At 39.0% G+C, this 27430-nt stretch overlaps 2 protein-coding genes across 8 annotated transcripts in view; one reads left to right on the top strand and one right to left on the bottom strand.

Moving 5' to 3' along the window:
* Positions 1-27430, top strand: part of LOC135144024 (solute carrier family 7 member 14) — a 69345-nt gene that overhangs the window by 17466 nt on the left and 24449 nt on the right. The window contains exons 1-2 of one of the 3 annotated variants that reach the window (XM_064075955.1): positions 17474-17542; positions 17842-17910. The exons of 1 other annotated variant lie outside the window; for it this stretch is intronic. Coding sequence is in view for 1 of the 2 variants with exons in the window: in XM_064075953.1 (XP_063932023.1) it covers positions 12705-12754 (50 nt within the window). In the remaining variant the exon portion in view is untranslated. Of the gene's footprint in view, positions 1-12668; positions 12755-17473; positions 17543-17841; positions 17911-27430 lie in introns of those variants that run through there. One more of the 3 variants, XM_064075953.1, reaches the window with a different exon arrangement.
* Positions 1455-27246, bottom strand: LOC135144023 (uncharacterized). Of its 5 annotated transcripts, none has more exons than XM_064075947.1 (10): positions 27027-27246; positions 22007-22208; positions 6966-7094; positions 6534-6913; positions 6069-6277; positions 5597-6008; positions 5429-5548; positions 3989-5173; positions 2818-3896; positions 1455-2769 (listed from the first exon to the last, which is right to left on the bottom strand). In XM_064075947.1, the coding sequence occupies exons 2-10, from the start codon at positions 22108-22110 to the stop codon at positions 1675-1677; spliced, it is 4713 nt and encodes a 1570-aa protein (XP_063932017.1). In that variant the 5' UTR covers positions 22111-22208; positions 27027-27246; the 3' UTR covers positions 1455-1674. The 5 variants fall into 5 exon arrangements, with proteins under 5 accessions (XP_063932017.1, XP_063932018.1, XP_063932020.1 ...); XM_064075948.1 differs by having other exon boundaries at positions 27094-27246; XM_064075950.1 differs by lacking the exons at positions 22007-22208; positions 27027-27246 and adding an exon at positions 19211-19359.

Genomic DNA, 27430 nt, shown 5'->3' with positions numbered 1-27430 from the left:
GAACCAGCTTCAGGAATTTTTCGGCTCGGTGTCCGTACTTTTCGTAGATGTGTTCCCTAATGTCTTTCATGGCAGCGCTTTGCTTGTTCTTTTGTAGCTCGGAGACTGTTTCCATTACGACGTTGGCCACCGCCACACTGAAATTTTTTCTCTTCATTTTTACAGAAATTTTGTGCAAGATTGCAGATGCGAAAATGACATTTGTTGAAAAAGATGTGTTTTGTTTTCTAAGGAAGGCTGATTTTTTTTTTTTTTTGTTTTTCTGCGTTCGGATAAATTGCCGCGGCGCTGAAGGTTTAAAATGCTTAAAAGTGGACCGAATTGTTTGAGAAACAACTTTCGGAAGTGGGAGGCTCAATTAGGTTTTCTTTCGTAGTTCTACTTGATTACTAGGTAATGTGACAAACAACAAATAAACCTTATCTGGTTTCAGCGACCATTCGTAAAATGTTTTTCTCAGAAAATTTAAAATTTCCGAGTTGATCATTTACAAAGAAAAAAGTAATTTAAATATATGTTAGCGCGCCAACGCATACCAGTGGAACTCGAGGGAATATTTAAATCACGTGTCGGACTGTACAGGTAGACTCGAAAACATGTCTCTGCTCTCCACGTTTAGGAGGGATCAACATGTTGCAGGATATTGTAGGGATACATTACTAGGGTGTACTTTTTTAATTACCGACAGTAAAATGAACGTCTACTTTCACATATTTTTCGTAGCTAGTAGAATACAAAACTGCGGATTTCCTACTTGTCTGGTGCTTTTAGTAGACATAACAGTACCTAAAATTGCTCAACCGATTATCGAAATGTCTTCATCTTTGTTATTTACTCGCTAGATTTGTGTTATTGTTTTTTTCACAGACGTTGTTTTCCAGTTGTATTTGATTTATTTTTATTTGTTGAATGTAAAGGTGACAGAACGTATCCTTCAAAAAAATACATGTACTTAGTTGTTTATAATTTCAACCTCGAAACTGATACTCCCTGGATACTACGTGGTAGGATATCCTGCGTCCATTACTTGAAAGTATGGTCGAACATGACCCCAGCACCTGCGGAATTTCCACAATATGGTCAAAGCCGTTGCCAACACACTGTCTAACCACAACAAACTTTAAAATTCTCTCAACGAAGCGACATTAACATTGGTTTATGGAAAACCATGAACGGGTGCGTTCTGCCCATCATCGACCTGAATTTTAAGGAGCACCTTGACCTGGTCAGGCGATGCACCGATCACCGATAGTGACGCAGCAAGGAAAAAAAAATGGATGCCACTGGTGACCACTTTTGAATTTGTCCGTAATTTGAATAAAGAACATACAACTTATCCTTGTGCATAATTCTCGTATGACATAATTGAAGGTGACGGCATATCGCCATGTTTCCATGGTAATTGTGGAGGAGTTTCATTTTTGTAGTGATAAGAGCATTAAGAAACGCGCCCGGAAAATGTATAATACAGTAGTATAATTTATTAACGTTTCTATACAGTACACATGAGTGATAAACATAAATAATAAATAATATTCCACAAAACCTTTGGTCCCTATATTTTGCATTATTTGATTAATAGTTAGTACACAGACGACGCCGATAGGTACATATCAATATGACTTCAGAATTCCTTAACAATATTGAGCTTGAAATGCCTAAATCCTATATACACTACGCTTTGACAGCCCTCAGCCCCTTCTTCCCTCCGAAATCTCGTATGGCTTGCAGTAACTGCTCTTTGGGGTCCCCAAACTCCTCTCGCTTCGCGTTCCCGCCGAACTTGGGCATCACGGGTGCCGGCGGCGGCACGGTTTTCTTCTCCAAGTTCGTCGATTCAGTCCTTCGCAAGTTCGACTGCGAAAACGGTTTGGGCGCGTCCAGGGAGAAATTCTTCGCGGGCTTGGCGGGCAGCGTCGAGAAACTGTGGGGCTGGTTCCACGACAACCTGTTGATTTCGTTGCTGTTTCTGAAACCGCGAACGACAGGCGCCGAGGTGTTCTGGAGGTAGCTGTTAACCCGAAAAACAGGTTTCGGCTCGGTCTGCGGTTTTATCGTGCTTTCGGACTGCTCCTTGAACCCGTTTCTGAAATTGTTGCTGGGGAGGATTTGCGTGACGGAGGTGTTGTTGTTGTTATTGTTGGTGGTGGTGTGGTAATCCTTATAGGGCTTCTTAAATTCGACCGACCGTACTATGGGGACTCTGGAGATGTCGAAATCGCCACCTAAAGCTACGGAATGCGGCCGCTGGGTTTCTGTATTCACGTTGCCGAGGGGTTTCCGGAAGACGGGTTTGTTGGGAGGCGGGTTGCCGCCGATCTTGATGACGACGTTGCCGCTGTTTTGACTGACGGGCTCGAAGCCGTTTACCTTTATGCTGACGTTTTTGTTTGCAGCGTCTGGACCTACCCTCACGCTGACCGAATTCGTGTAACTCGTCGAAGTCGTTTTGTTGCGAATTTCGATGCTGTTGTGGCTTTTGACGTCGTTGTTGATTGTGTTGACGACGAGCTTGGACGTGCTCGTCTCCTTGACGCCGTACTTGTAATCGGGATCTTCCTTCACGTTGACTGGAATTTTGGGTCGTTCGGACCAAGTTCCCATGTTAATGGACGGTGGACTATATTTGTAACATCTGATTATCGGTTTCTCTTCTTGGGTTTGTACTTCGTTCTTGCTTTCGGGTGGCTTCTGGTAACTTGGTTCTTTATCCAATTCCTCGGTGGAGTTGTTGGGTGTGTTGAGCTTATTCTGTATCTGTCTCATCACCTGAAAGATTGGCGTTAATACGTTTGTCGCCGACACTCACGTGCTTACCCCTAAGCTCTGGAGTCCAGAGACATCAAACAGACTGTTGCTCTTCGTTAAGCCGTCGTCGACTTCCGGCGGGTTCTTCGCATCCCTGTATTTGTTAATCGCTACCTGTGACTTCGACCTGCTGACGGGTTTAACCGGTACCCATTTCTGTTCCTTCGTGAAGGACTCGGACCGGAGAACGTTAAACTGCTGTTTGGGAGGTGGAGGCCTATAGAACGTGTATTCGTTTTTAGCGAACTCTTCGTCAGAAGTTCTTCCTAGACTGTTCTTCCTGAAGGAGATGTTCTCCATCGATCTGCCGACGTAACTTTTCTGCAACGTCGCCTCGACGAACGAGTTCCTTTTGCTGCCTCTGTCGTTACTCCTAACTGTATCGTCCTCGAAAATGTCCACTTTCTGTTTAGGATTGTTGTATGTGGTAATTTTAAAGTTCGGCAATGTACTCGTCGCCACTTGTTTTAGACTAGATTGTTTCACTTCGTCGTAAGTCTTTTCGAAATTTACTAACGAACTAGAAAACGTTTCTTTTCGATCCTCGTCGGACATTTTTAGGCTCGTCGCCAATTCTCTGTTATACACTAAAGACTTTCTTTTCTCTAGATTCTCGAGGGAGAGTTTATTTAATATCGGCCTCTCGTCCTCGCTCACCATACTAATGATGTCGCTCGCAGTCTCTTTCTCGGATTGGTCTTTGACCACTTTCAGCTTCTCGAAAAGTTCTGGTGACGTTACCACCGAATCCGCTATGGATTCCTGGCTGACGTCCACAAAGGCAACCGGACTAGAGTCCCTGAAAGCCTTCGGAGGCGATGGAAGTTGATACTGCCAGTCCGCTTCCAATTCGTTGTTTCTGTGTGGCTCGATTTCCTCCAGGTTTTTTGGCTCGATCGTTTCCTCCACTTCTTTGAGGTTCTCGTTCGAAGTAACTGAAGGAGGCGGTGGCGGTGGAGACGAAGGCGGTTCAATTAATTCCTCCACTTTTATTTCTTTCTTCTCGGTTAGCGAAGGCAGTGACTGCTGGACGGAATTCAAACTTTCGAAAGGCGTTCGTTGAGATGTTGTCGTGGAAGCTATAGATTCTGGAATGATATACACGTTAAAATTGAAAAAATTAGAGATTAATAGTCCAGCAGACTGGACCATAAAGCGTGCAATTAGTAATGAGACATGCCTGTGTCAGAAGTGTCCCCAATCACCCAACCGTTCCGACCACCAAACGAGTTCAAAGAAATGTCGTCGAGTTCTTCGACGTTGTTCCATTTCTTCATATTACTACCTAGAAACCCGGGAAGGCTGCTCACGCTCCTCAAGCTACCACCCGAAGGGTTTTTGCTGAAGTTATCCAAATCATGCATTCCGTGCAGCTGGTTAAGGATCTTGTTTTTGTTTCTGGAATTCTTGGATAGCGATCCCGTGAACATTTCGACGTCGAGGCCTTCGATCTCGTCGACGAATTCGAAGGCGTTTAGAGCGGACGCCACGGAATTCGGCGTCGACAAGTCACTAGAATTCTTGTGGTTCGAGGCCTCCTCGTCGGAACGCAAGTCGAGCAAAGAGCTGCCGATCTGGAAGCCTCGTTTGCGAGTGTAGGAATCGAAGAAGGACTTAGGGTAGCTGTCTTTATTTGGTGTTTTAGGATGAAGAGCCACAACTTCGGGGGGCTTCACTTTCGACACTTCGGCCTTTGGCTCCAAAATATCGCTGACGACGCTCTTCTGTAGCTTGGCCAACTCGGAGAATTTCTCTTTCATGCCGTTGTCCGATTTTTTGTCGCCTCCCAAAGAATCTGCAGATTGAAAATTGTTTTTGGCTTCATCGTCGTTGGCGGTGGTCTCATCGATTTCTTCTTTTTCGAGTAACCCCTCCTTGGCGCTGTCATCTATTTGTTTGCTTTCATTTATCGGTTCTGGGTCTTCCTCGTAGGGAACTGAATCCGCTTCGTTTTTAGTCGGGGCGGCAATCTCGTGGTCTTCGTTTTCAATGACGGTCGCTTGGTCGACGATCTTGATCTCTTTTTCATCAACCAACTCTTGCATTTCATCACTTTTGGTGTCGGCAAGCGTGGGGCCTAATTCGTCGCGAACTGGCGTGGGAGTTTCGATGCTTTCGTTTCGTTCGTTGTCCGCCAAAGGTTCAAGGTTCGCTCGAGTATTTACAAGTTCTGTAGATTCTTCTCTCTTTTCTAAGAGTTTGTCGTTGACGGCTTCCGCGCTGTTTTCGTCGGGACGGTCTTCCGAGCTAAGCGAAACAAGGCTACGCGGCCGAGGGGATGGTGCGGTTTTGGTTCGATTTCTGGGTTTCGGTTTAGGATTAGTGTTGTTAGCTACAATATTGCCATGCCCAATACCAGGTGCTTCTACCATATAAAATACAAGGAAGGTAGTTAAAGAGACCATCACCGATAGGAAGGCTTTTCTGAGTACGTACCGTTATAAGAACGCTTCTGCTTTCGTGGTAATGATTTTATTCAATTTTTCAATAAAATCATCCCATTTATCGTCACGATCGACAATCCTCAAGCCAATAGGCCGTTTCTCAGAAAAGCTTTTGCTTTTATTAACGAAAATCGCTCCATCTGGCGCGGCTGAACTCTCACGACTAGCGCACTCACCTGTTTGAGCTACTGTACAAGGTTGACTAGCAACTACTGGACTAGGTTCTTCAAGGTTATGAGTTTTTTCGGGTTTTAATACTGGCGGTGGTGGAGGAGGAGCTGTTTTCTTCTTACGGCCTGAAAGAAACCGTCGTAACAACGGAGAGGCATTCGCAAATCACTCACTTGGAAGCGCTAAACTAGAAGTGGACTTTGAGTGAACGCCCATTTTACTTAAATTACTGGTACTCTGGCTGTGTCCCGAGATGATTTTCTGGCTGTCTTCGCCGATGACGGTCGATTTGGGCCGTCGCGGCAAGGAGGCGTTGTTGTCGCTCAGAATGGACGCCTCGTGATACCCGGAGCTGTCGCTGCTGTTTCTCGAATGGCAGACGGTCAGCCCCGCGTCCTTCTTCGCCGCCTCCACCGGCGGCTTCGGTGCCGGCCGCCTCTTCCTCTGAGGAGGCTTGGGCCTGTCCGTCTGGTCCGGAGGGGGTGCGATGATCTGTTGAACGCCCGGAGGCGTTACGGACCGGGAATCGTCGCTGTGAGTTGGCGAAATCGAACGATTTTCGCTCGATAACGAGCCAGTAGTACTCTACAAAAACGGAGCGCGTCGTAATAATTTTTTTGAGCAATGTCGTTTTCCTTGACTTACCGACTTCCCCCGTCGAAATATCAAGTTGAAAACACCGCCCCCGGTTTTGTTATGCATCTGTTTACGTTCTTCTTCTTTGCGGAGTGCCATGATGTCGCTGGTCGAGAATGTCTGGTTCAAACTGCCGACCCCCTTCTGGACGAGGTAAATTTCGGTTATCGTGTAGTCGCTGAGGGTGAGTTTGGGGTCCAAAATCTCGTCTAAGTTTCCTAGAATTATGTAACGGTGAGTTTTCTAGCAGTTTCGTTCGACTGATGCACAAAGTACAAAATAAATATTTTAGAAACCTATCAGAAGATAAACATTGTGAAATTCTTGCCGTAATTAGAACAATAAAATGATGCGTAGGCTACTATAAAAACGTTGTTTATCTCGAGATAAGAGAGGAAAGAATGCGGCGTAAACACATGTCGCGCTGTACGCCTATCGGACGATCGCATGGACGGATACTGAACGTGGTAGTACCTGGGTGCCTGAACTCGTATTTTCCGGGATCCAAGTTCTTCTCTTCGCACACTTTCTTCATGATTTCTTCCAGGTGCACGCTGTGACTCACTCTCGTCACGTACAGCTGGTTTCTCGGTAAATGCACCTTCAACCTGAAGGTACTCTCGAACGGTTGATGTCCCGGGGGGATGTTCTTGGGCACGGACATCCCCTTCGCCTTCGGAACGACCCTGATGTGTTGCGTATCTAGGGCTCCGATGGGCGTACTGGGCTTGTACGGCAGCACGCTGTCGCCGTGCTCCTTCGACGGCGCCATCCCCAACACCTGGAGCGTGTGATTGGACAGCTGCAGCTGGTAATTGGTGGTGATCTGCACCAGCAGGTCCATCATGGGAGTGCTGAAACCAGCAAGCTCGAGCACTGAAGGTACTATCGCCTGACTTTACCTACCTTCTTTCGACCGACATTTTGACGGATCTGCCGGTTGGAAGATGTACCGTAAGATCCATGGCCCCTGCCAGCATGTCAGGCGGTGTGTCTTCCGTGATTTGAAGCATGGTCGCTGCGCCACCGGCCGATCTGGAAACCAAAAAACTCACATGAAATCATCGAACCGGTTTTGCGTCGGACAGCATTTGCTTTCAAGAGGAATGCCGAATTTTTCGAAACGGTTAGGGCGAAATGGAACAATCGTAGAAAGTTTTATGAGATTAATCATAATAGTATGGCTATTGTGTGGCGAATCCAGTGGAAGTGGTTCAACGAACTCGAGAAAATTCAATCGTGCGGCGATGAATCGACGAGTGCCAAAACTGATGTTTTGAAAGTGTCTGAGACGAGTAGGAAATGTGTCATGGGGACTCTTCATCGTGAACTAGAATGTCTTATCTGTGAATTACTTTGGGTAAATAAAAACCTGTTTGGAGATTACAGACGGTCGCGTGTCAATGTCGAGTAAGTCAACTTTCGGCACTTTTGCGACCGAAACGATGATTACTGCAATTGCAGGAGACGGAACGTGGCGGAGTCGCTTTTCGGCAGAAGACAAGACAAGCAGTTTTTCCAGCATCGCACGAATGCAGTGCACCTGCGGAATCCGCAGGTACCAGCCGCCACTCCGAAGGCTGTTACGTCTGCTCCCGACTCAATTACCAATTGAGTAATTTCGGAACGTATTATATAAACGCCCCCTTCGCCTCCGACACGCATGTAAATGGCGTGTGAGAGTCCCATGGCGGAAGAAATCCGAAGAGAATGTAGATCTTTGAGCGTGCCTCAAGCGATTTGGTAACGGAACAGAACCACGTGTTTTCTTCTTCGTTCCACCTGCAACGAGAATAAGTCTTGACCTACAAGGCCGTGCTGCGGCCGCCTACATCAACGGTACAAGTCTTTTTGAAGAAAATGGAAAGATTGGAAGCGCGAAAAAAAGCTTCCGCGTGATAACAACTGCAGAGAAACCACTTTCAGTCGTCGCCTTGCTAATTTATGCTAACGAAAAAACATGTTTGCACTAAAAAAGATAATTAAGAACGTCTCCGATCGGATTGGTTACACTTGTTGACATAGAAATTCTCGCTTGTGCGATTGGGAACTGCGTCATGGGGTTTGTGGTAGAATTTGGAGATCTGCGGTAAGAGATTAGGTGTTTTCTAAGGAGGACAAGATGCGGTAATGGCACTCCCAGTAACCATCGAGCTGATGCCGAACATGGAAAAAGTTTGAAATATGTGATGCGAAACATGGGTTGTAGTATCGAAGATTAGAAGCGTCGACGCTGCTGAGTAGGAAAACCAGTATGGTATTTGTCGAGAGGTTGAAATTAGAGCGCACCCAATTAAAGTGTCGTTAAGGAAATCGTTTAGTAAATGCGACGTGGTATGTAAATAGCAACATTTTTCGTGCACGAGTTTTTATAATATTGTCAAACATTTTTAAAGGATTATGAAACAACCTTGACATTTTTGGAAACTAAAATAAACCGAAATATCAACTCGGAGGCATTTGCAAGCGCCTTGTCGAATATTATGGGTCAAGTCGACCGGTTGGTCTTATTGATGATAATAAGAAAAAAATACAGTAAACAGCTTTGTTGTGAAACGTCTGTGGTGTTAATTGTATCCTACACCGAAATGCATTTCAAGTGTGTAGCACCACTCGTACACTTCGAACGTAATTGGATGAGTGATAATAATAGGAAGAAAATCAGAGGTGGAGAAAACTTGAAATCAAAGCAGCGAATGGGCTGCGAAGTATTCTTTAAGGTGTTCGCATGGAATCGAAAAAGAGAAAATTTTGTATACATAGTTTCGTCGGTCGGAAAGCCGCTCCAGTTAAGCTTGCCTTCCAAGTAATAGTTAAACAATTTGCTTTCTTAACAGTTATTTTAATACACTATAATACTAGAAACAACAAATTACTAGGAGGTGAGCAAATGCGTTGAACTGCCGGTAGGAGTCATCGTCCGTTACAGAGCAATGGTTGCTCGAGACGTTGAATAATAATCATGACACACCACATTAAAGTTTATGTTGTGTTTATTACAATGCTTGATCGTTTCGATTTTTGCAGATACTTTTAAAAATACAAAACAGGCAAACTTTTACCACGGATAAATAAAGCGAACACCCGAGGTTTGAATACTTATATCAATTATCGCAGGAACTGATCGCGGCAAGTAGAGCGTTAACTGGAGCAAGAAATCTGTTTGAAATGATATTGGACGTTTTAAGACGAAATAACTTTTCTACGCGTCGTATGACGAAACTTGGACGCCCAAGAGTTGGCAAAGTGACCTCAAACGGTCCAGCAGTCGGCGTAAAAGGTATTGCGAGTATTTCCGTTCTACTGATCGCGGGATGGATAACATCTTGCGAACAACATCCTGAAACGGCAATTCCTGAACGTGTGCAACATTCTGCATCGGAAATGGAATTGAGAAAAACCCGATTCCCAGAAGCAAGTAGTTCCCCCGTCTTTTTTCGTAACACTTATTATTTCTGAGTACTCGAAAGATAACTGACGAGTACCAAAACCTGGTCGACTTTATCGCCGACTGCGAATAAAGTTTTAATTGAATTACTCATTTATATTTCTGAAGCCCTTCAAAGATCAGATCCAATTATATTTATCGATTATGTTGTAGCCGGAATTTCGCCTGATAAAATACCGATTTTGTGCAAAAACGGGGCACTTGCTTGTGCAGTCGTACTACTGGCTACCTGCAACTCAAGTTTCTCCGATTACACAAGACCGTTCGTAATGTCTTCGTAAAATGAGGAAACCTTTTTTTCTCTTTTTCGATTTGGTTATGCAAAATTTCTCTGCGAACCTCTTTCAATGCTGTACGTTTGTTCAATTGCGATTTAAATTGAATCAATGAGTCTTTTGAAAAACGAGTTGCATAAGAATTGACATAGAAATCCGTAGAGTGCGTTTGGAGGTCGAATACCTCGAGTGCATTGCATTATTTGGCGTGATGTGGTAAAGTTGGAAATTATCGGGATTCGGGATCTCGTCGTAATTGTTAATGTCATGATTAATTAATGATTAATATTTTGAATAATTAATTTGGCATGATTTGGCCTTCGGTGTTCCGTTGGAGTTTCGTTGCGACTATTGTTGGTCGGCGGTATAGGGGTCAGGATGTTGGTTTCGTCATTACGGCAGCCTTGTTCCGAACGAAACGATGATAATAAATAATATTGAACATAATAATAGTGTATTAAAAATACAATGAAATACAGTTGCTAATTTGTTGGTGTTTTAGATGAAAGTGATTTCTTCACTTTGGAAGTCATAGTTTGAAAAACTTTCTTTTTTTAGTAAAACGCTGTAGAACATCAGTTTACCAATTTTCCAAAAACCAAAGTATCAATACTATCAATTTCAAATTTATTTTTACTTTTATGGAAAATATTGTAATAGAATCATTTTGACGGACAGGTGTTCCAAGCTTTTTTTTTTTTTTTTTGTTAACGTCCCTAGGCTACGAGGTATCGATATTTCCGCAAACAAATTGGTATTTGAAATAATGTTTACTAAATAATATTTTGGGATGGCCTCATCAAATTTTTTAATAAAAAACGTAGCATATTTTAAATGAATTCGTTAGTTTTGGGGATTATTTTTCTGCTAAGCCGCCAACGGAAACGGCAAGCCTGCATTTTTGTATCCTACGAGATGCGAGAGAAATTAGACATTCGTCAAAATAACTATATGTATTACAATATACCATATTCCTAATTGTTGATGGAAGTGACTACAGATAAAGTGGCACCACCATTTTAATTTTTCAACTCTACTTTTTCAGCATTCTTCAGATATTGTAAAAGATTAAATTTTTACGATACTAATACTTGATCTAATACGAGCATTATCAAAGCAAAATTTTTGATTGTATACTTTATAATATATATTTCAATTTATATTTTGTTATCGGCGTTTTATAGCAAAATTGTTATCTTGTATATATTGTTAACGATCAGCTTTAAAATGTTAATAGACTTAGAATTTCAGTGGTCTTTTCTTGCTTTATTTTCCGTCTATTTCTTATTTTTTCTTATAAACGATAAATTATTCTTAATAAAAAGAACCGTTTGTGAGCGTTGTGGACGTAGAATTTTGTTTACTTAACGAACCAGTGAATGTGGACATAAGAAAACCAGATTTTGACAATAGGTCACCATCTACAATAAAAACATACACAATTTATTCGTTTGATCACCTGCTGGCTTATCAAAAAATAGTGAAAATTTTCTAATTTAGCTGGATAGTAGTTATGTTGTTCATTTCAAATTATTTTTCCACCTTCCCTGCACTACATTTAAAAACTAACGAACATCTGTGCACTTTTGAGTATTTTTGGAAAGCTGGGATTGAAGAGAACAATATATAGATACATCAAAATCACATCAAGTTCGTAGATAAAGTACCTTGTAGAATACTCTACGATTAGATATCGATCAAATTAGTTGTGATTAATAAATTTTCGGTATCAGTTTTGGAAGTGGATAGCAGCCCAGTGAAACCAAACATTTACTTGTCCTACCTAGCGAACACCTATCAGCGCTTAAAATGCAAACAGATATTTTGAAATTTTTATCGACGTGGTAACGACGACAGTGGTTAACCTTCAAGTAATTACAACGACCGCCTTAGTACAGTTTTAAATCCATAATTTTTATTTAAACTAGACCACGGTGTTTATATGAAAATCGTGAGCATTAAGAACGGAGGCGGTAGTTGCATTTAGAAAATATTGTCCGTATAATCACGAGGATAATCATTAAATTAATGAGTTTCTTGTAAGTAATATCGAAGGAAATTGACTACGTTGAAATCGCCTCATTACCATTCCAACAATTTAAAAAAATCGACATTGTTTCCAACGGTGTAAACGTCCTTAATGAGCACTTCCACGGAATCTAATTAGTAATTTCGTTATTTGTGTGGAAACAGGAAAGTCGTATCAATAGCCACAGTTCGCACGATTTTTTTAACTTTTCGTTATATAAGTAGAAAGTCGCAAAATCGATATATTTTCGGTCGCCACATGCCTCTTCGAGCGCACTCTTTCACGAATCAAAAACGTACCAGAAAGGGCTAATCCGGGACCTGGAGCAAGTTGGCGCTTACATGCTAAGCGTGCGCTGGCCACGACTGAGTTTCGATGGAAGCGTTATCAATCCAATACACGTAACGATAACAGAAATAAACTCGCACATAGATAGACACACACCATGCACTCTAAGCAGCACCTGTTACCTTACGCCACATTGTCGCGAAATCGACTGAAAGTGGGGTCTCTCTCTTCGTCAGACCACTCACTTGTGATGGACGCACGAGGAGGACTTGGGAGGCCGAAGCGAATCGACAGGTGCAAGAATTTGCACAAATTTCAAAGAGATACGGACATTCCGACCGGATTAGAAGATTACTTTTATCACGGTTTCGATCATCCTTGATCGATTATCGCTGTAATTATTTGTAATCGGTTTCTATTTATTGTGATGATGGCTTGTTGTGACATTGCTGATGGATCACGTAGCCGATGTTTTTTCGCGGAATTTTTTTCGAAATCGTTTTTGGGACAGGAAATTCTCGCTTCGTTAGGATAGTCGTGAGCTGTCGATTCCCTTAACCTTAAAATATTGATTTCCAAAAAACAACTAATAAGTTTCCGAATTGATGATCGACAGATTGAGTGAAAATAACGAAGAGCAAAACAGCAAGAACAGGTTTTTAATAATCAATTACATACACGAAAACAAAGTTAAACTAATAGGGTTTTAAATATTTTGAACATGTGTTTGCTTATGCTGTTCAAACATTTAGATGTTTTGAGGTGTTTGCAAGTTTATTTATAACCTTTCGAAGGTTGCGAGATGCGTATTTTAGACATTGTCAAAATATGGTTCTGATTGATTATGATGTTTAGACAAATTAAAGCGAAATTATGACTCCTACTTTGAGATTTACGTTTTTTTTTTTAATATATTCTAGAAATATTGATTTGTGAAGTGGAGATTTTTCGTACGTATTTTTAGTATGCAGATAAAACTCCGCGGCCTCATGTCCTTCTTAGCTTGAATGGGGAAAATGATTCACTACAGTACATGAAATGCGACACATATAGTGGCATTTAAACAAATAACTATAGGCTTCCATCGCGATGTTGACGCTGTATATTTGTGAACGACCAAATTAAGCTTCTCTCTTCTAGCTAAAAATATGGCGTTTACAGAAGTTCAATACCTCTATCCATTCTCAAAAAATAAGGCCGCGGAATTTTATCTGGGACACCCTGTATACGGGGTCAGGCAAAAGTCTGCGATGGATTAAATATCTCGCCAATTGCTGATCGAAGCTTCTTAAAATTTTGCTTATGGAAAATTTGCCATGCATCCGTACTTTTTTTTCACGAAGGGTATCGGGCATGTGGTTAATGGTAATATTTTGTTTTCGAAAGATTCAAAGAATAAAAAAAAAGTAAACTACTCCGTACATTCACGAAATACCTAGAGTCACCAAAAGTATTCAATATCTTTTTTTTTGTATATAAAGTTACCAATATTTTGTACGAAAAAAACTATGAATTCAGTATCAATATTTTCTAAAATTTTAAAGTTCGATGAACATTTCTTTTTTCAGTCACACGAATTTTTTGTTTTCTAAAAAATACTGTTATTAAATTAAATTTAGTTTTGGTTGCAATTTTCATTCATATTGCACTTCCAGAACATAACGAAAATAAGCCAAATCTATGTATTTTTGCTGTAGTTTTTACAATTCCTAGATATCATACGGATATAGCTTAAATTGCCCAGAAACACATACTTAAAAAAAAAAGATCTCTTATAAATACAACTTTGATAAAAAAAATCGTTGCGCCACAATTCAGATATCTGTTAGCACAAAATTGTAAGATATCTCACGAGAGTAACTTGTGTTTAATAAGTTTTTAAGGAGTTTCGTAAGTTCAGAGGGTGATAATTAATTATACACCAGTTTTTCAATTCTAATCTACTGACTTAATTTAAATATTTAGCTTCTCTCATCGAGATACGATATCAGTTCTTACGAAGCCTCAATAAACATTTAATCAAGAACTGAAAATTTACAAGTTTTTCAAAGTAAATTAGCTGTAATTGATGTAGCTGCTGCATATTCACGACATGAAAAACCACATTACCTTATCTTGTGTATGATAAATGTAATATAGAGGCTTAATAAGATGCAAATAGGCAAATGCGATTTCTAGAAATAGATTTTGTTGTAGCAGCAACGGTTCAATTTTTGTTATCAAGTTGCACAACCAAATCTCTTCAACAAATTTTTTGATAAATATCACTAAAAATGAAAATTATCACAAATTTTGGTGGTTGTAGGGTTTGAGCTTTGAATTTTGAATGAGAAATTCAATTTGACCCTAGTTACTTTCTGCGTAGTTATACTTTTGTGCTCGCATCCAGGACCAATAATTAACACTAGCCCATAATAACCTGCACGAGTCCTGTTACCATACAATACTCGGCGTACACCAGCTGTCGTCAGAATCTGATCTAATGGTAGGTGTGGGTGAATGAACGTTCATGGCCTTGTACATCCTTCCAGCGACCATCAGCAACAATTCTCGTTGCTTCCCACTCGCTATTTGCATGTAAAATTTGTTTCATCTTGATAACGTCCCCAACAAAGAATCTTCTCGGCGATTATCAATGACACTTGCAGCCCTGACACGCGTAACCGCAAGGCTCCGTCATCGCTCCTCGGCTCATCAGCGCTTCCACGAAACGGTCTGTTAGATGTCTAATCATAAAGAATCGCGTCTTTGCATAACGGGGACATGCAAAATGTGAATTCTTTTCCAAGATCGCGCATGACGTAACGGTAGAGAAATTTTCGGTTTGCCGTCAATATTTGCCCGGCCTTTTCACACACAGTCGACTTCCTCCCCGTCTCCCATTACCATGTGAAGATTTTTTTCAGTATCGAATGAATCTAAGTGCGGGGTAATTATAATTGATGTCGGTTACGTGGGATTGAGGTTTTAATAACGTTCCACATCCACCATTCACACGTGCATATAATTCATGCACGAAAATGCATCGAGGGATTATGATACAAAAGGAAAAATCGAAACGCCCACTTTCTAATGATCACAGAACAAACTGCTGTAGGAAGTGCGAACGGAGAAAACTGTCGTTGGAGTTTTCTGCCGGTTGCGCTTTATTTGGTCTTTTACGTTTCAGTGAAACTTGAAGCGCTGTTTGGTATTCTTTTGCGAGGAGCGGTCGTGACGGGGCATACGAATAATTAAAAACCAATCAGCATGCGGTTGTCACATACAAAACGGCGCCATTTTGCGCGCTGCTGGACGCGAATTGACTGTTAAGCAACGCTGATGCGATAATTAGCAAAAAGAGGGTTCAAATTCCAAGAAATCTTCACGAAAATGTGAAAATCGTAACAAACTAATAAATAAATTTATTTTTGTATAAACACTTCACTTGTCATTGTACTTACAAGAAAAAAACCTGGTATGGCAGCGCCATTCTGATAAAGTGATAACTGATATCTGTTCATTATTAATAGTAAAGCCACAAGTATTATAGAACATAAAAAAGCACCAAAATGATCGATGTGGGCCAAAGTCTAATAACATTCACAGAACACTCGATTCTGATTGGCCACTTGAATGTCAATTTTTTTGCTTACGCTTGACGCAGTCAAATTTATTCCATTTTGAGGAGGTGTTTGTACCTCACAATTTCAGCAGACAAAAAAATCCGATTGTATTGCATACGTTTTGCAGATGGTACGTGACAACATCAGCAGTAATTATTATAATCGGCGAGCATTACGCACTTCGGTGTCAAGATTGTCTGCTCTTGCTCGACTTGTAATTCAAAGCTGTTATTCGTCGTCGCAAGCGCTGGCGCAATTTAAAATCGATTTTGACCATCCCTGGCGGCTTTATTTTCAAATTTCAAATCATGCTGGGTTATTATCTGGCCGCCGTCATGGTTACTCTGCGGTTTATAAGTAAGTTTACATAATACTTTTGCGATAGTCAAATAATAATATTTTCATACGTAATGGCGCAAACAATAACAGATAGGCTGAAAAAATTAATAACATGTAAGTATATGCGAATACAATTGCTTCAACGACATTGAAAATCGATGACTCATTGCATCTATCTATGTAGGTACGTGATAAATATGCTAACCGACAATAACAACAAAAAGTAAAAATTACGACTGGGTAAGTGCTTTGTTTTTGAAGAAAATTACAGTCACATGAGCGAAACGAAAATTGCTATATTCCCTGCAACCTTTTTTTTTTCAAAATTAATTGGATTCATCGCAATATTGGTCAAGGAGTCGCAACGGATTTTGCACAACGGAGTGAGATTTTATCATGTCTGCAATAAACGGTATCTCAAATATCAAACATTATCCGCTTTGTTATTTTTTCATGTTCCTGTCTTTTTCCAGGTGGTCGCGGACACCGGTAATTAAATTAGAATTCCTGATATTAGAAAGCTCTTACACATGAAAAAGTCAATTAGCCGTTTGTTACATCATTAACTTGAACAAGTACTTACTATTTCGGTGATCACTTTCACTGATAACCATGTAAATTTGTTTTAATTTTGTAAATAATAGTAGGGCGTTGTACTTTGGTCATCGACTCTTCGCTTTTGCACTCTTCGAGTCTTGATTTACCGCGAAACCGTAACAGCTACTTAGTATTTGATCGATCTTCAGATCGTCTTCATTTTTGTGCTCTATATACAAGAAATAATGGTGTTAAGCGTAATCAAGACCGCAATTACGTACCGACGTGTCAGAACAAAAATTAAGATTTTACACAATTAATATGACATTAACAGTTGCATAATCTCGTAAAAAAGACGTATAACGTTATTACGTGCCACTTTCTGTCGGTCGGATTTTTCTCCAGATATCGATGATGCATGTTTATTACTAACTGTTGTTTATGGCGGAAAATTGCTGTTTATAATATCAAGAGTTTGTTATTGTTGCTATGATGAGTGTTACACTTGTTAAAAATTTTAAAAATTAGTTTATGACTTCCGTCTCAAGTGTGTATGTGTTTGCCAATTAATTTCTTGTTTCTTTTAGAGGTTCTCTTATTACTTCAACAGCACATGTTGATTTATTGAAAAGATGCCGGTAGTGAGTTCAGCAGTAACGTTTTTTTTTCGAGCCGACACTGGAGATGTTTACAGAGAAAAATAAACAAATTAATTAAAACACAATCGTTTATTCCACTGGAGTAAAATTTAATTTATATAATGGGATTCTTAATGGAATTCAATCCTATTAGCGAAGCGCAAACAGTTGAAAATGCTTCAATCCAGTTGAGAATAAATGAAGTGGCGGAAAGAATAATGGCTACATATTTTAGTGATTTTCCGCAGTTTTATTTGTGGTAATTCGTCAATATCGTAGTCAGTCGCGCATAATCTGAACTTTACACTCACAGCGATATTTGAGGTAAGAAATTATTTTCAACACACTGACTAATCGATGAATATTAACCGAACCCAGGGCATTTTAGGGTAAACCATACAATTCATGAGACTTTCAGATATGATGCTAATACTCGCAATTTCAGTAATACATACACTTGAAATAATGAAACATTAATAACTAATTAACATTTTTAATCTTTTAAAACCCGATAAGTGCTTAAGGTGTCCGCGAGCAACTAATAAATCATTTTTCGTTAAAATTTTAAAAAATTAAATTTACAAAAATACAAAAACGTAGTTTCTATAATAACTATTCCTCAGTTCTTACATTCATTGATGATCTACACATGACTGGGTTGCCTTACAGCGTACCGGAGTAGAAACCAAGCCGTAAGTTTTACTTTCTTTCTTTTTAATTTTTGATTTCCTTAATTTCGTTAAATAAGGAATTGCAAACATTTGCTGTCTCACGATTGAGTAAATATTACACAAGTTTGTGATTATATTCGCTTGGTGCAAACATGGATTTGATTCGCGTAGGCCATCAGTCGATTGAATGAAGCATCTAAAAAATGCTAGTAGGTACGTGAAACAAATGATTAATCATCCATCCGAAAACCAAGTAGTAAGAAACATTACAAATTTCCTAAATTACCAATTACGACACAAATACGCAAAAATGACCATCATCATCGTTTTTTCACCTTGCAAGAATTTGCAGAACAAAATTTGTAAATCCCAACAAACCGGTTCCACTTAGAATGAATTCCACGTCGATCCGAGAAAAGATAGTGGAAAGGCTCCATTATGCACATAATATGTATTGGATACAAGAAAACGGCAATAAACACAATACGAAACCGTTCAAGTGTGATGCCCATTCACCGATTGTTTTAGGAGAAAACAGTGTCATTTATTTGCACAAGTAGAAACTACAAGTCGTTACGACCTTGTGAAAGTTATTACTGTGCTGGAAAATCATCTTTTTATCGAAAAGGCAATCGATATGTAAAGAATTTAAATGCGGCGTTCTTCTCTCAAGTTTTTGGTCAATTAGTTTAAAATATGCCCGCGCAAAAGGTGATATTCTATCGGAAATTCAAGGCTAAAGTGGGTTCATTAAGGCTCATCGTGTCCATTACATAATCGTCATTACTTTTTTTTTGCGCAATTAGCGACGTTCTTTAAAATGGCTCTGAAAACATCACACTTGCGTCCAAAAGTCCAATGCTGAAGTAATTACCGCCCATTTATGCTCGAATCGTTTTATCCGATGGAACAATGTTCGAAAATGGAAAGTTTCCACATTCACTTTTCGCTACTTGCATTTAAATGATTGTTCTTTCGTGGAGGAATATCGTGAATAAATTGTACGCTTATCGGCAACAGTATTTGTTCCAAAGTTAAAAAACAATAAGCTCGGAGGTAGATGGACTGTAAAGATAAATAACTCGAACGAGGCTAACCCTGACCGTTGTCATTCATGCATACAGCGAGTACAATTTTTGTATAGTTACATCCCACAGAAAAAACCGAACAGTTTCGTTTCCAAGTTAAATGGAAGCAATTTTCTTGCTGCAGAAGAATCAAATAAGACACGTGTTATTACGTCGAGCATGAGCCGTGTCTCCTGACGTTGGTAAAAAGTCGTTAATAACGACTCTTGCTTGTTTTGCTGTTTTTAACTCACCGCTGCTTACTTTTCTCTCTTCTTCATGTCCTGCATTTAATTCCGATCGCGTCACGGCTAGATACTGGATTTTCCAAACGAAACAGTTCGTAGAGACACTTTTTTTGTCACTGCACTGAAAGAACGACATCAATTTAAGCTTAAAATTACGGAAGCTCGACCGCTTTGTGTACGCATTTCAAACATTTGCGGCCCCCATTCATCTACCTGCCAGTTGACGGTTTAACGGATCGAGGCGAATTGTTGGTTGCATGCACGCCAGGCGCGAAATTGCCAATATATTGCACAATATACGGCATGGCGGGGAAAGTTGTACTTGACACTGTTGAAATTAATTTGTTGTTAATATTTTCAGAGCATGGTTTAACCCGATTGTTTTGATGACCGTACGGTCTTGGATTCATTATAAGGCGATCTCTCTAATTAAAAGTCTATAGAAATGTTTTATTGTTTTTTGTTCGATTCACTGAATGATTTTTAATTAGTCTTAAGGTTTAAAACAGTCGTACAACTGCAACATTCGCATAAGAAATCGTTTTTTTTTTTTCAATAGAAATATCGACTGTTCTATTTTTGAGGATACTTGGACTTTTTAAAATATGTGTTTCAAAATGTTCAGAATATCTGTATTTAATAATTTGATTTCAGGTTTTAACTCCCGGCTATACAATGGGTTTGATTTTTAGATCTGACGGTGGCGTGCCTTCAATTTATTACAATATATATTTTAAACGGCGTATGACAACTCGACAATTTTTTAATTTCCTTTTCTTGATTTTTAACACTTTATAGTCACTTTGCTGTGCCACGTTTATGGTATTTCAAAATCTTAAATAGCCTAAGTTTGCCTTCATTTAGAGCCCATTAACCTCGTTTTAGTGATATCGGTTTCCCTCTTAAGGTTTTGCTCTTTTTCCACGGCATTTATCCATTTCGTGATCTACATAGATACATCAATTTCACCTGCAAATTATTTTTGCGTCGGTATTAAACGGAATTACATTTTTTCGCATTTCCAACAAAGCTTCTTGGACGGTTAAACCCAGCTGCGACGAAATTACAAGAAAAAATCCCCCCAAGCCACAAAATCCCAAGATCCAGCAGCTCTTCCAAGTAATCCGTATATGCATTCCCACTTTAAGTACACGGAGAAATAAAATCCCCAGCACGCATTCCAAATAGCAAGCGCAACAAGTTCGGTACTGCTATTAAAATAATGAACAGGGACAAGTTGCAGATTTATAATCCTGGGGGCTGGAAGAAGTCGCAGCGTTAAAACTGGCTCGGGAGCCCATTTAGAGACGACCATGTGGCATTCCTGTCGGTCTGGCGTTAAACTGGTTTAGTTTAGATGGGATTTTTTGAAATGTTTGTGTAATTGAAGGTATCTCCAAGGTTCTTCTGTTCGACAGTTAATCGGTTCTTTTCGTATAACAACCTTTCTGTTGCGGAAAATAACAAAAATAACGAAAATTGTACAAAAAAATCATAATTATTACGTATATATGAGTATTATGCACATTTTGTTTTGCTGTTCGCGGCGCTAAACTGGTTTAGATTAGACTTTTTTCGATTTTTGTGTAATCGAATATACCTGTACATTGTTAAAGCGTTAAGAACTAAAGACCCCTTGCGAAAGAAAGTAAACAAGGGTCCGTGGCAAAAGAGGTTAAACATTTAAACGGAGATAATGAGCGAAACAATTATTCATTTCGTTAAAGAAATTGACCATTTTAGCGGCAAGGCGTGCCGTTTTCTCGGCGGAAACGTAGAATGCAAGGTCGAACAAGAGTTGTGTCATTTTCGAAAATTGGGATTCAAGGGAGACGGATTGTGGCGAATTAGTACATCTGATGTGGTGATAGCGCTAATTGGACGATCATAATTGGAAATTCTCCACCTAATTAAGTTACACGGTGAGCCAATTATAAATTTACCAATTAGCCAATATTTAACGAGTGGTATTGTGGAGATTCGCCGTTTTTTGTCGAGAACGAGAACAACGTTTGACCAATGGGTTTCGTTGCATAACCATTTAATTGTAACATTGAAGACCGTACGTTTAAGCGGCTCAAGGTGAACCCTGAAATGCACGATATCGACAAAAATGCATTCCTGGCAAGGTGAATTATTGAAGTCGGTTTGTGTTTTTGCCTTACAGGTTTAGTTACTTAAAACTGGAAAATTAGACAGGATTAGTGTCTTCGAGAAATTTAAGAACTAATACTTTTGAAATGCAGCTCGCGTTTTTGTTAAATTTCGTTCTCGATTTTTTATTGTAATGTACAAACCGAATGAGAAAATACTGCGTCAAAACGCAAACCCGACCTTCGACAACAAATTTCCAAGTTTGTCGTCGGTTTGCTCTCGACGAGACAAAAAGCCACCTACATTCGTCTCGGAATTTCAGGCAAAAGTGGCAAGGTGTTGTGTAAGAAAACAAGTAGTGATCATGGCACATTCCTTAATAATTTATGCAATATCAAACCTACGTTGTGTTGAGCAGAATTATTCAACAATTTTATTATTCCTGAACGGCAACATTGACAATAAACAGATTATAATGGCTAATAATAGCGAGAACCTCGGACTGACTTATGGTTGCGTGATATAATTTTAATCAAACAATGCTTTTGTCTTCATCCCATTCTGCAAGAATGACTTTAAAATTACCACAAATAAGAGTAAATGCGTTGTTATGCAAAAAGTTAATTAGATGTGCTTGTGTGGTAGGCATTGTGAAAACTTCTCATACTCAAGGGGCGCTTTAATTTCTGATGGGGAGAAAATTGTTACCTTTTGTTTTTTTCGGCGGAACCGGATCCATTTTCTACTTTGTTGACGATGCAGTAGCTTCTCTTCTTCTTCTTTTTGATGCACAGGACATTGGTGGATAACATGTTGCATGAGTTAGCGCCACGGAATCGATGGTGAGAAGTACTTGTGCATCTTTAACGACTTCAGTTTTAATTGGTTTTCAACTAAAAGCGAGTCGGATCTGGAAACAGTTCTAAATTAGAAGTTGATTTGAGTTATGAATCGAACGTAAACACGCGATCAACATGTGCCGCTATTGAAAATATCTTTCCGATTGATGCTTCGATCGATGAAGTTGCTACAAACTATTTGTCACGCATTTCGTAAAGCGGAAAATTACAGAGAAATTAAATTTTTAAAGGTTAATTTGCCAACTGACCGCTGTACGCTCAATCCTCGAAACGTTCGTTTCTCAACTTTGACTTGTTGCAACAATTAATTAACTATCAGTATACTAAAACAATAATTTAACTACTTGCATAATGCTACATTGTTCTTTCTCTCTAACGCAACAGATCCCGATCCAGTATTTTCCTCTCGAAAGCGAGCTCGAAAAATACGAAGTCTTTATCACAATAAGATTAATATAATATGTAAGTAATAATCATGTGTAAGGCCGTTTCATCTCGCTGAATGTCAGAACTTGTTCTACTTGGAGAAACCTTGAAGGTTTTCGAATCACCATCATTAAATGATAGGTACTTATTTAATTGTTTGATAGAATAAAAGTTCGTATTGTTCTGAAGTTGCGAAAATCGTAACGGATTTTGAAAACTTCTACATCACTGCGTTTGCAGATTGTTCTAGTTGGTCGTCGACTCATTAACATGGAAAGTGCAATGCAGTGCAAAATTCACTCGTAAGCTGTTACATCATGTGATTATATTTCCCATTACGCTGCAGAGTAGATGAATATTCAGCGATACGATTTTAACCGTTGTTGCGTTGTTACAAAGCGACCAAGTCGAAGACACTTTTTAAATGTTTGACTAGCTGTTGGCTGGAGGAACTAAAAGTCAAAAGGCGGTTTACGGACCAGCACTGCAACTGTTAGTAGATAGACACTAATCTTCGAAAATTTACATCAAACACATTATCAACACACAAACAAGTACAGGCTCATCATATTTTGTACATTTTAGATATGATTTATTCGGCAAACTTTCGAGCTGACGTCATCAAGTTTTTGGAGGGGATAAGCAAATATATTTTGACTAAACATTTATTATGCTCTTTATGACCTTAAAACATCTGCAAGATTTCAGAGCATTCGGTTTTGTAGTTCCTGATTAAATCAATAAAATATATTTACGCATTCATTAATTTTTTTGAGTCACCCTGTATATGCAAATCCAAAAAATATTAATGGAGTGATAGTTCACAAGTACAGACTCATCATATTTTGTACATTTTAGATATGATTTATTCCACAAACTTTTGAGCTGACGTCATCAAGTTTTTGGAGGGGATAAGCAAATATTTTTTGACTAAAGATTTATGATGCTCTTTATAGCCTTAAAACATCTGCAACATTTCAAAGCATTCTGGTTAGCAGATTAAAAATTAAATTTCAAAATGTTGTTTTATAATTTTGATTTTTTTTCCAAAAATCTGGACGTTTCGGGTGAAAAGTCGATTCAGAGTTGTAAACTACATGTGTAGGACTATGTTATTTTATACAATTGAAAACCCATTTACTATGTACAATTTTGAAGTGAGGTCATCGCTTTAGTGGTGGGGATGATTCGACAAATTTTGGTTAGCGTTTTACCATCTACATGATATTCTTAATATAAGTACAAAATTTCACAACAATCGGTCGAGTACTTTCGGAGATTATCTGTCTAATAAAAATCCGTGACAACAGACGGACAGACGGACAGACGGACAGACAGACGGAAATGGGAGACCTATTTCTTCGTCTTCTAGGGGTCATGAAAGATCGAGAAAACGTAAAAGTAGAGAGTCGGCCGACGGACTCGATTACAATACTTCCTTTGCTTACGCTCGGGAAGTAAAAATAAATTGTACCTTTTTTTCAAATTGTCGTTAATAACTTTGGATACGAAATAAATACATATATTCTTCTGCGTGTTGATAAAATCTGTGTATTTATGTCATAATTCATAAAACTATTTTGTTTCGTTTACGCTTCGAAATCGATATATGCAGCGGTAAATTATCGCATTAAAAAAGCATAAAAGGAAACTACGTTAAATAAATCTAAGCGCAGTAATTGATCCATATTTATGAATCCTTTATTGCAAATGAAGTCGTAATCTGCAAAAAACCTGTCGCCATTAATTAATCGGTCAATCTATGTGACATTTGACGCTAATGCTAATCTAGAAGGTCGTCAAGAGCTCGGTCCAACTGGTTTGCATCCTCCGAAAATACGACTGGTTTATTTAACTCTCCATTACCCCTGAACCATTTTTATGTTGAAACTTCGTGTAGATGCCTAAGGATAACAGTTTCAATAAATTGCGAGTAACCAAACGCACTTGTGCTCCACTTTTCTCAGCCACACACTCAAAAACTCTCATGAATAATTCCATCTGTTACGTTCATGTTAAATTTATTTTGATTTTACGAATCCACTTTAAATTGCAAAATTTCTTCGGCAGGTTTCCGCGTTAAGGTGATTTTATCTCATTAGACATAGTCGATGTCCTTGAGTACTTCGTCTAATTCAGCTTTCTCTCTTTTATTTGGTTTATGAGATAAGTGCTCGATGAAAAAGCGAAGATGACACGGAGACAGAAAAAGCGACCCATTAGCATTTTGCAACACTTCCTGGCACCCGAGGAGGTACAACTCCTTATGTAATTCAATGTAAGAGTTGAGTTGGCTGCACCGAACGAACAGTTATGGCAGTCGGAAGATTTATAATTTGTTCATGTCTGTCTTATATAATTATTATTAATCTCATTAGATGATCAGTAATTAGAAACAAATTAAATGCAGTGGTAATTGGCGAAAGTCGATATTTACCACTAATTAAACTAATTCCGAGTATCATCGTATCACTTGACCGACATCGATTTTGTGTTGGAAACTGAACTTGCACCCATAATCCACAAATTGTGGCTTAATTTATTCAACTGCGGTTTCGAAACATGCTTGACATTAGCAGCATGTTTGAATAAATGATCGTTTATGATTTGTGAGGCAATTGATTGAAGTCATCGCATGATCCAACAAAGAAAAATTTGAATTGAATCTACCACTCGACGTCGTGCCGTTCTGCACCTTAAAAACCCAAAACAATTCCTGTCACGTTGCCTTATATCCTATTAGGTGTGTAATAATTACCGAGGGGACGTCCGGAAATCTTTTCTATTACCATTATGTCACATCCGCTCCTGACTTTATTTTTAATGTCTCGATGACAAACTCTGTTGTGCTTAATCTACTGTTTGCACGAGCGCCGACACTTTTATTCGAAAATTTCTCTTATTGTTTTCCTCGTTGTTAATTTGATCTTCGTGCTAAATTCTTGAACAATTAAAAACACGTTGCAAATTAGATAGAACATGTGCGTGGTCGATTAATTTTATGCTTTATCAAAACCGAAATGAGTATGAGATTCCCATGTCAGCTACAGTTTTTCTTTTAATGAGACTTTCACTGTTTTTACTTTTCTCATAGTTTTTTTTCGAAGAGGTGGCTTTTTATAATGTTACGTTAAGTTTGGCTTGGTCGCTTCGGAGCGTCATGCACCGTAAATTTTATCGTATATCTTGAATTACTTTGTTTTACAGTTAATATATTTTTTGTGGGTTGTTACATTAAGTAGCATCGATAACACTAAGCCTGACGATAAACGGACGCGGCGTGACGGGAAAAAACCGTCTGTGTATTTTCGGCAGTTGTTGGATTTGTTGTATCGTTTGGTTTATACATTTTTAGAATTTGCATGATTACAACTCGAAACCGAACTGCAACAGTTTTTTGTTTTTTCATTTACAAATTCTTACAGTGCCTGACCACCGGCAATCATAGGGCAATACCTAAATATTACGCAAATCGTTTCAGAATTTGTAAATGGTGGCCAATACGACTTTCTCGAAATTAAGTAACGACTACTTTTTACTTAAATCATAATTTGTGATTTTTATAATTACGCCGTCATAAATAGATACACCCAAAGTGGCTAATTTTATTCTAAGTTATTTTAATTTAATCGTAAAAAACAGAAATATTAAATTTTGATGTGAAACTGCGAGACATTTTGAAGTAATTTTAAAAATGTAGATACAGTATTTCTTATTTTTGGATTTTTTCTCACTTTGCAGACTACAGAATAATTTTTGTTGAATATTTTTCCATTTATAGGTAGTTCCGTTGTTTAGGGGATGTAGCACTACAGGCAATTTAAAATATTGGGTTATACACAATTTTGATTTGGTTAAAAATTTAAGTCGCATGTTTTTTGGACAAAATTTTCTTTGAAATGAATCACTAATTCTCCGCTTAAAACACAATTTGGTGAATTGTTAAAATATACTGTAGACGGCACCTCCATGCATAATACTCCTACTATCATTATCTTAATAACATAATGGTAATAATTATGGTAGTATTCCTTTTTGTTCAAGGTATACCAAATTTATTCTCACGTTCATATTTATTAACCATTTAAGTATAAGAACTGCCGCAATGGCGACCGTGACGTTCTGCTAGCAATTAAAAAAAATATCTTTGCAAACGACCTTCCGTCATGATACAATAATTTACCGTCATTAGCAAAAATCACACCTCAAACAACCGGTACTATTTACAAAGTACTGTAAACGTATTGTTTTACGAGCAAAGCTGTGTCCTTGTAGCGGTACATTATAAACGATTAATAAATTTTCTGCTAGCTAGGTCACAGCTGATGTATGCATGCAACCTCTCATAACCGTAGTCAAAATCATCCAGTTAACCAAAATGTGCACGTATAACCTGTTCTACTGTTGTTATAAAGTACTACCAAACAAACGTGTAGTCGTACCATCGGCACTCTTCCCATCGTTCACAATCCCGCCTCGTCCCGAATAGAAAAATTGCCAAAAACTCACCACCGCACTAAAGAAAATGTCTAAATCGCCACTGAAATGATGGAACGTAGCAGTTACAGAACGAAAACAGCTAAAACGAACGCAAAAAGAAGGCAGCGACCGGATAATGACGACATTCGAGAACTGGCTGACTCGGTCATATCGTGAAGGAGACTGAAGCCGGCTCTGTGGAAACACAACAATTCACGTTGAACATTCTCAATTCTCGCCAGCGCGAGTCCCTCCACGTTATCTAATTTCTAACATTCATTCATGTCGTTCGTGCTCTTTGGTGCCGCGAACGCTGGACAGGGACGTCGGCATGGGAAGGCACACCGTACCCACGGCCCTAACGCCA

This window comes from Zophobas morio, unplaced genomic scaffold, assembly GCF_036711695.1.
Source record: "Zophobas morio isolate AGI-343-1 ecotype UQ-CSIRO unplaced genomic scaffold, CSIRO_AGI_Zmor_V1 ptg000081l, whole genome shotgun sequence".
NCBI lineage: Eukaryota > Metazoa > Arthropoda > Insecta > Coleoptera > Tenebrionidae > Zophobas > Zophobas morio.
Note: the sequence above shows the minus strand (reverse complement) of the source record. Positions and strands in the feature narration are given on the sequence as shown.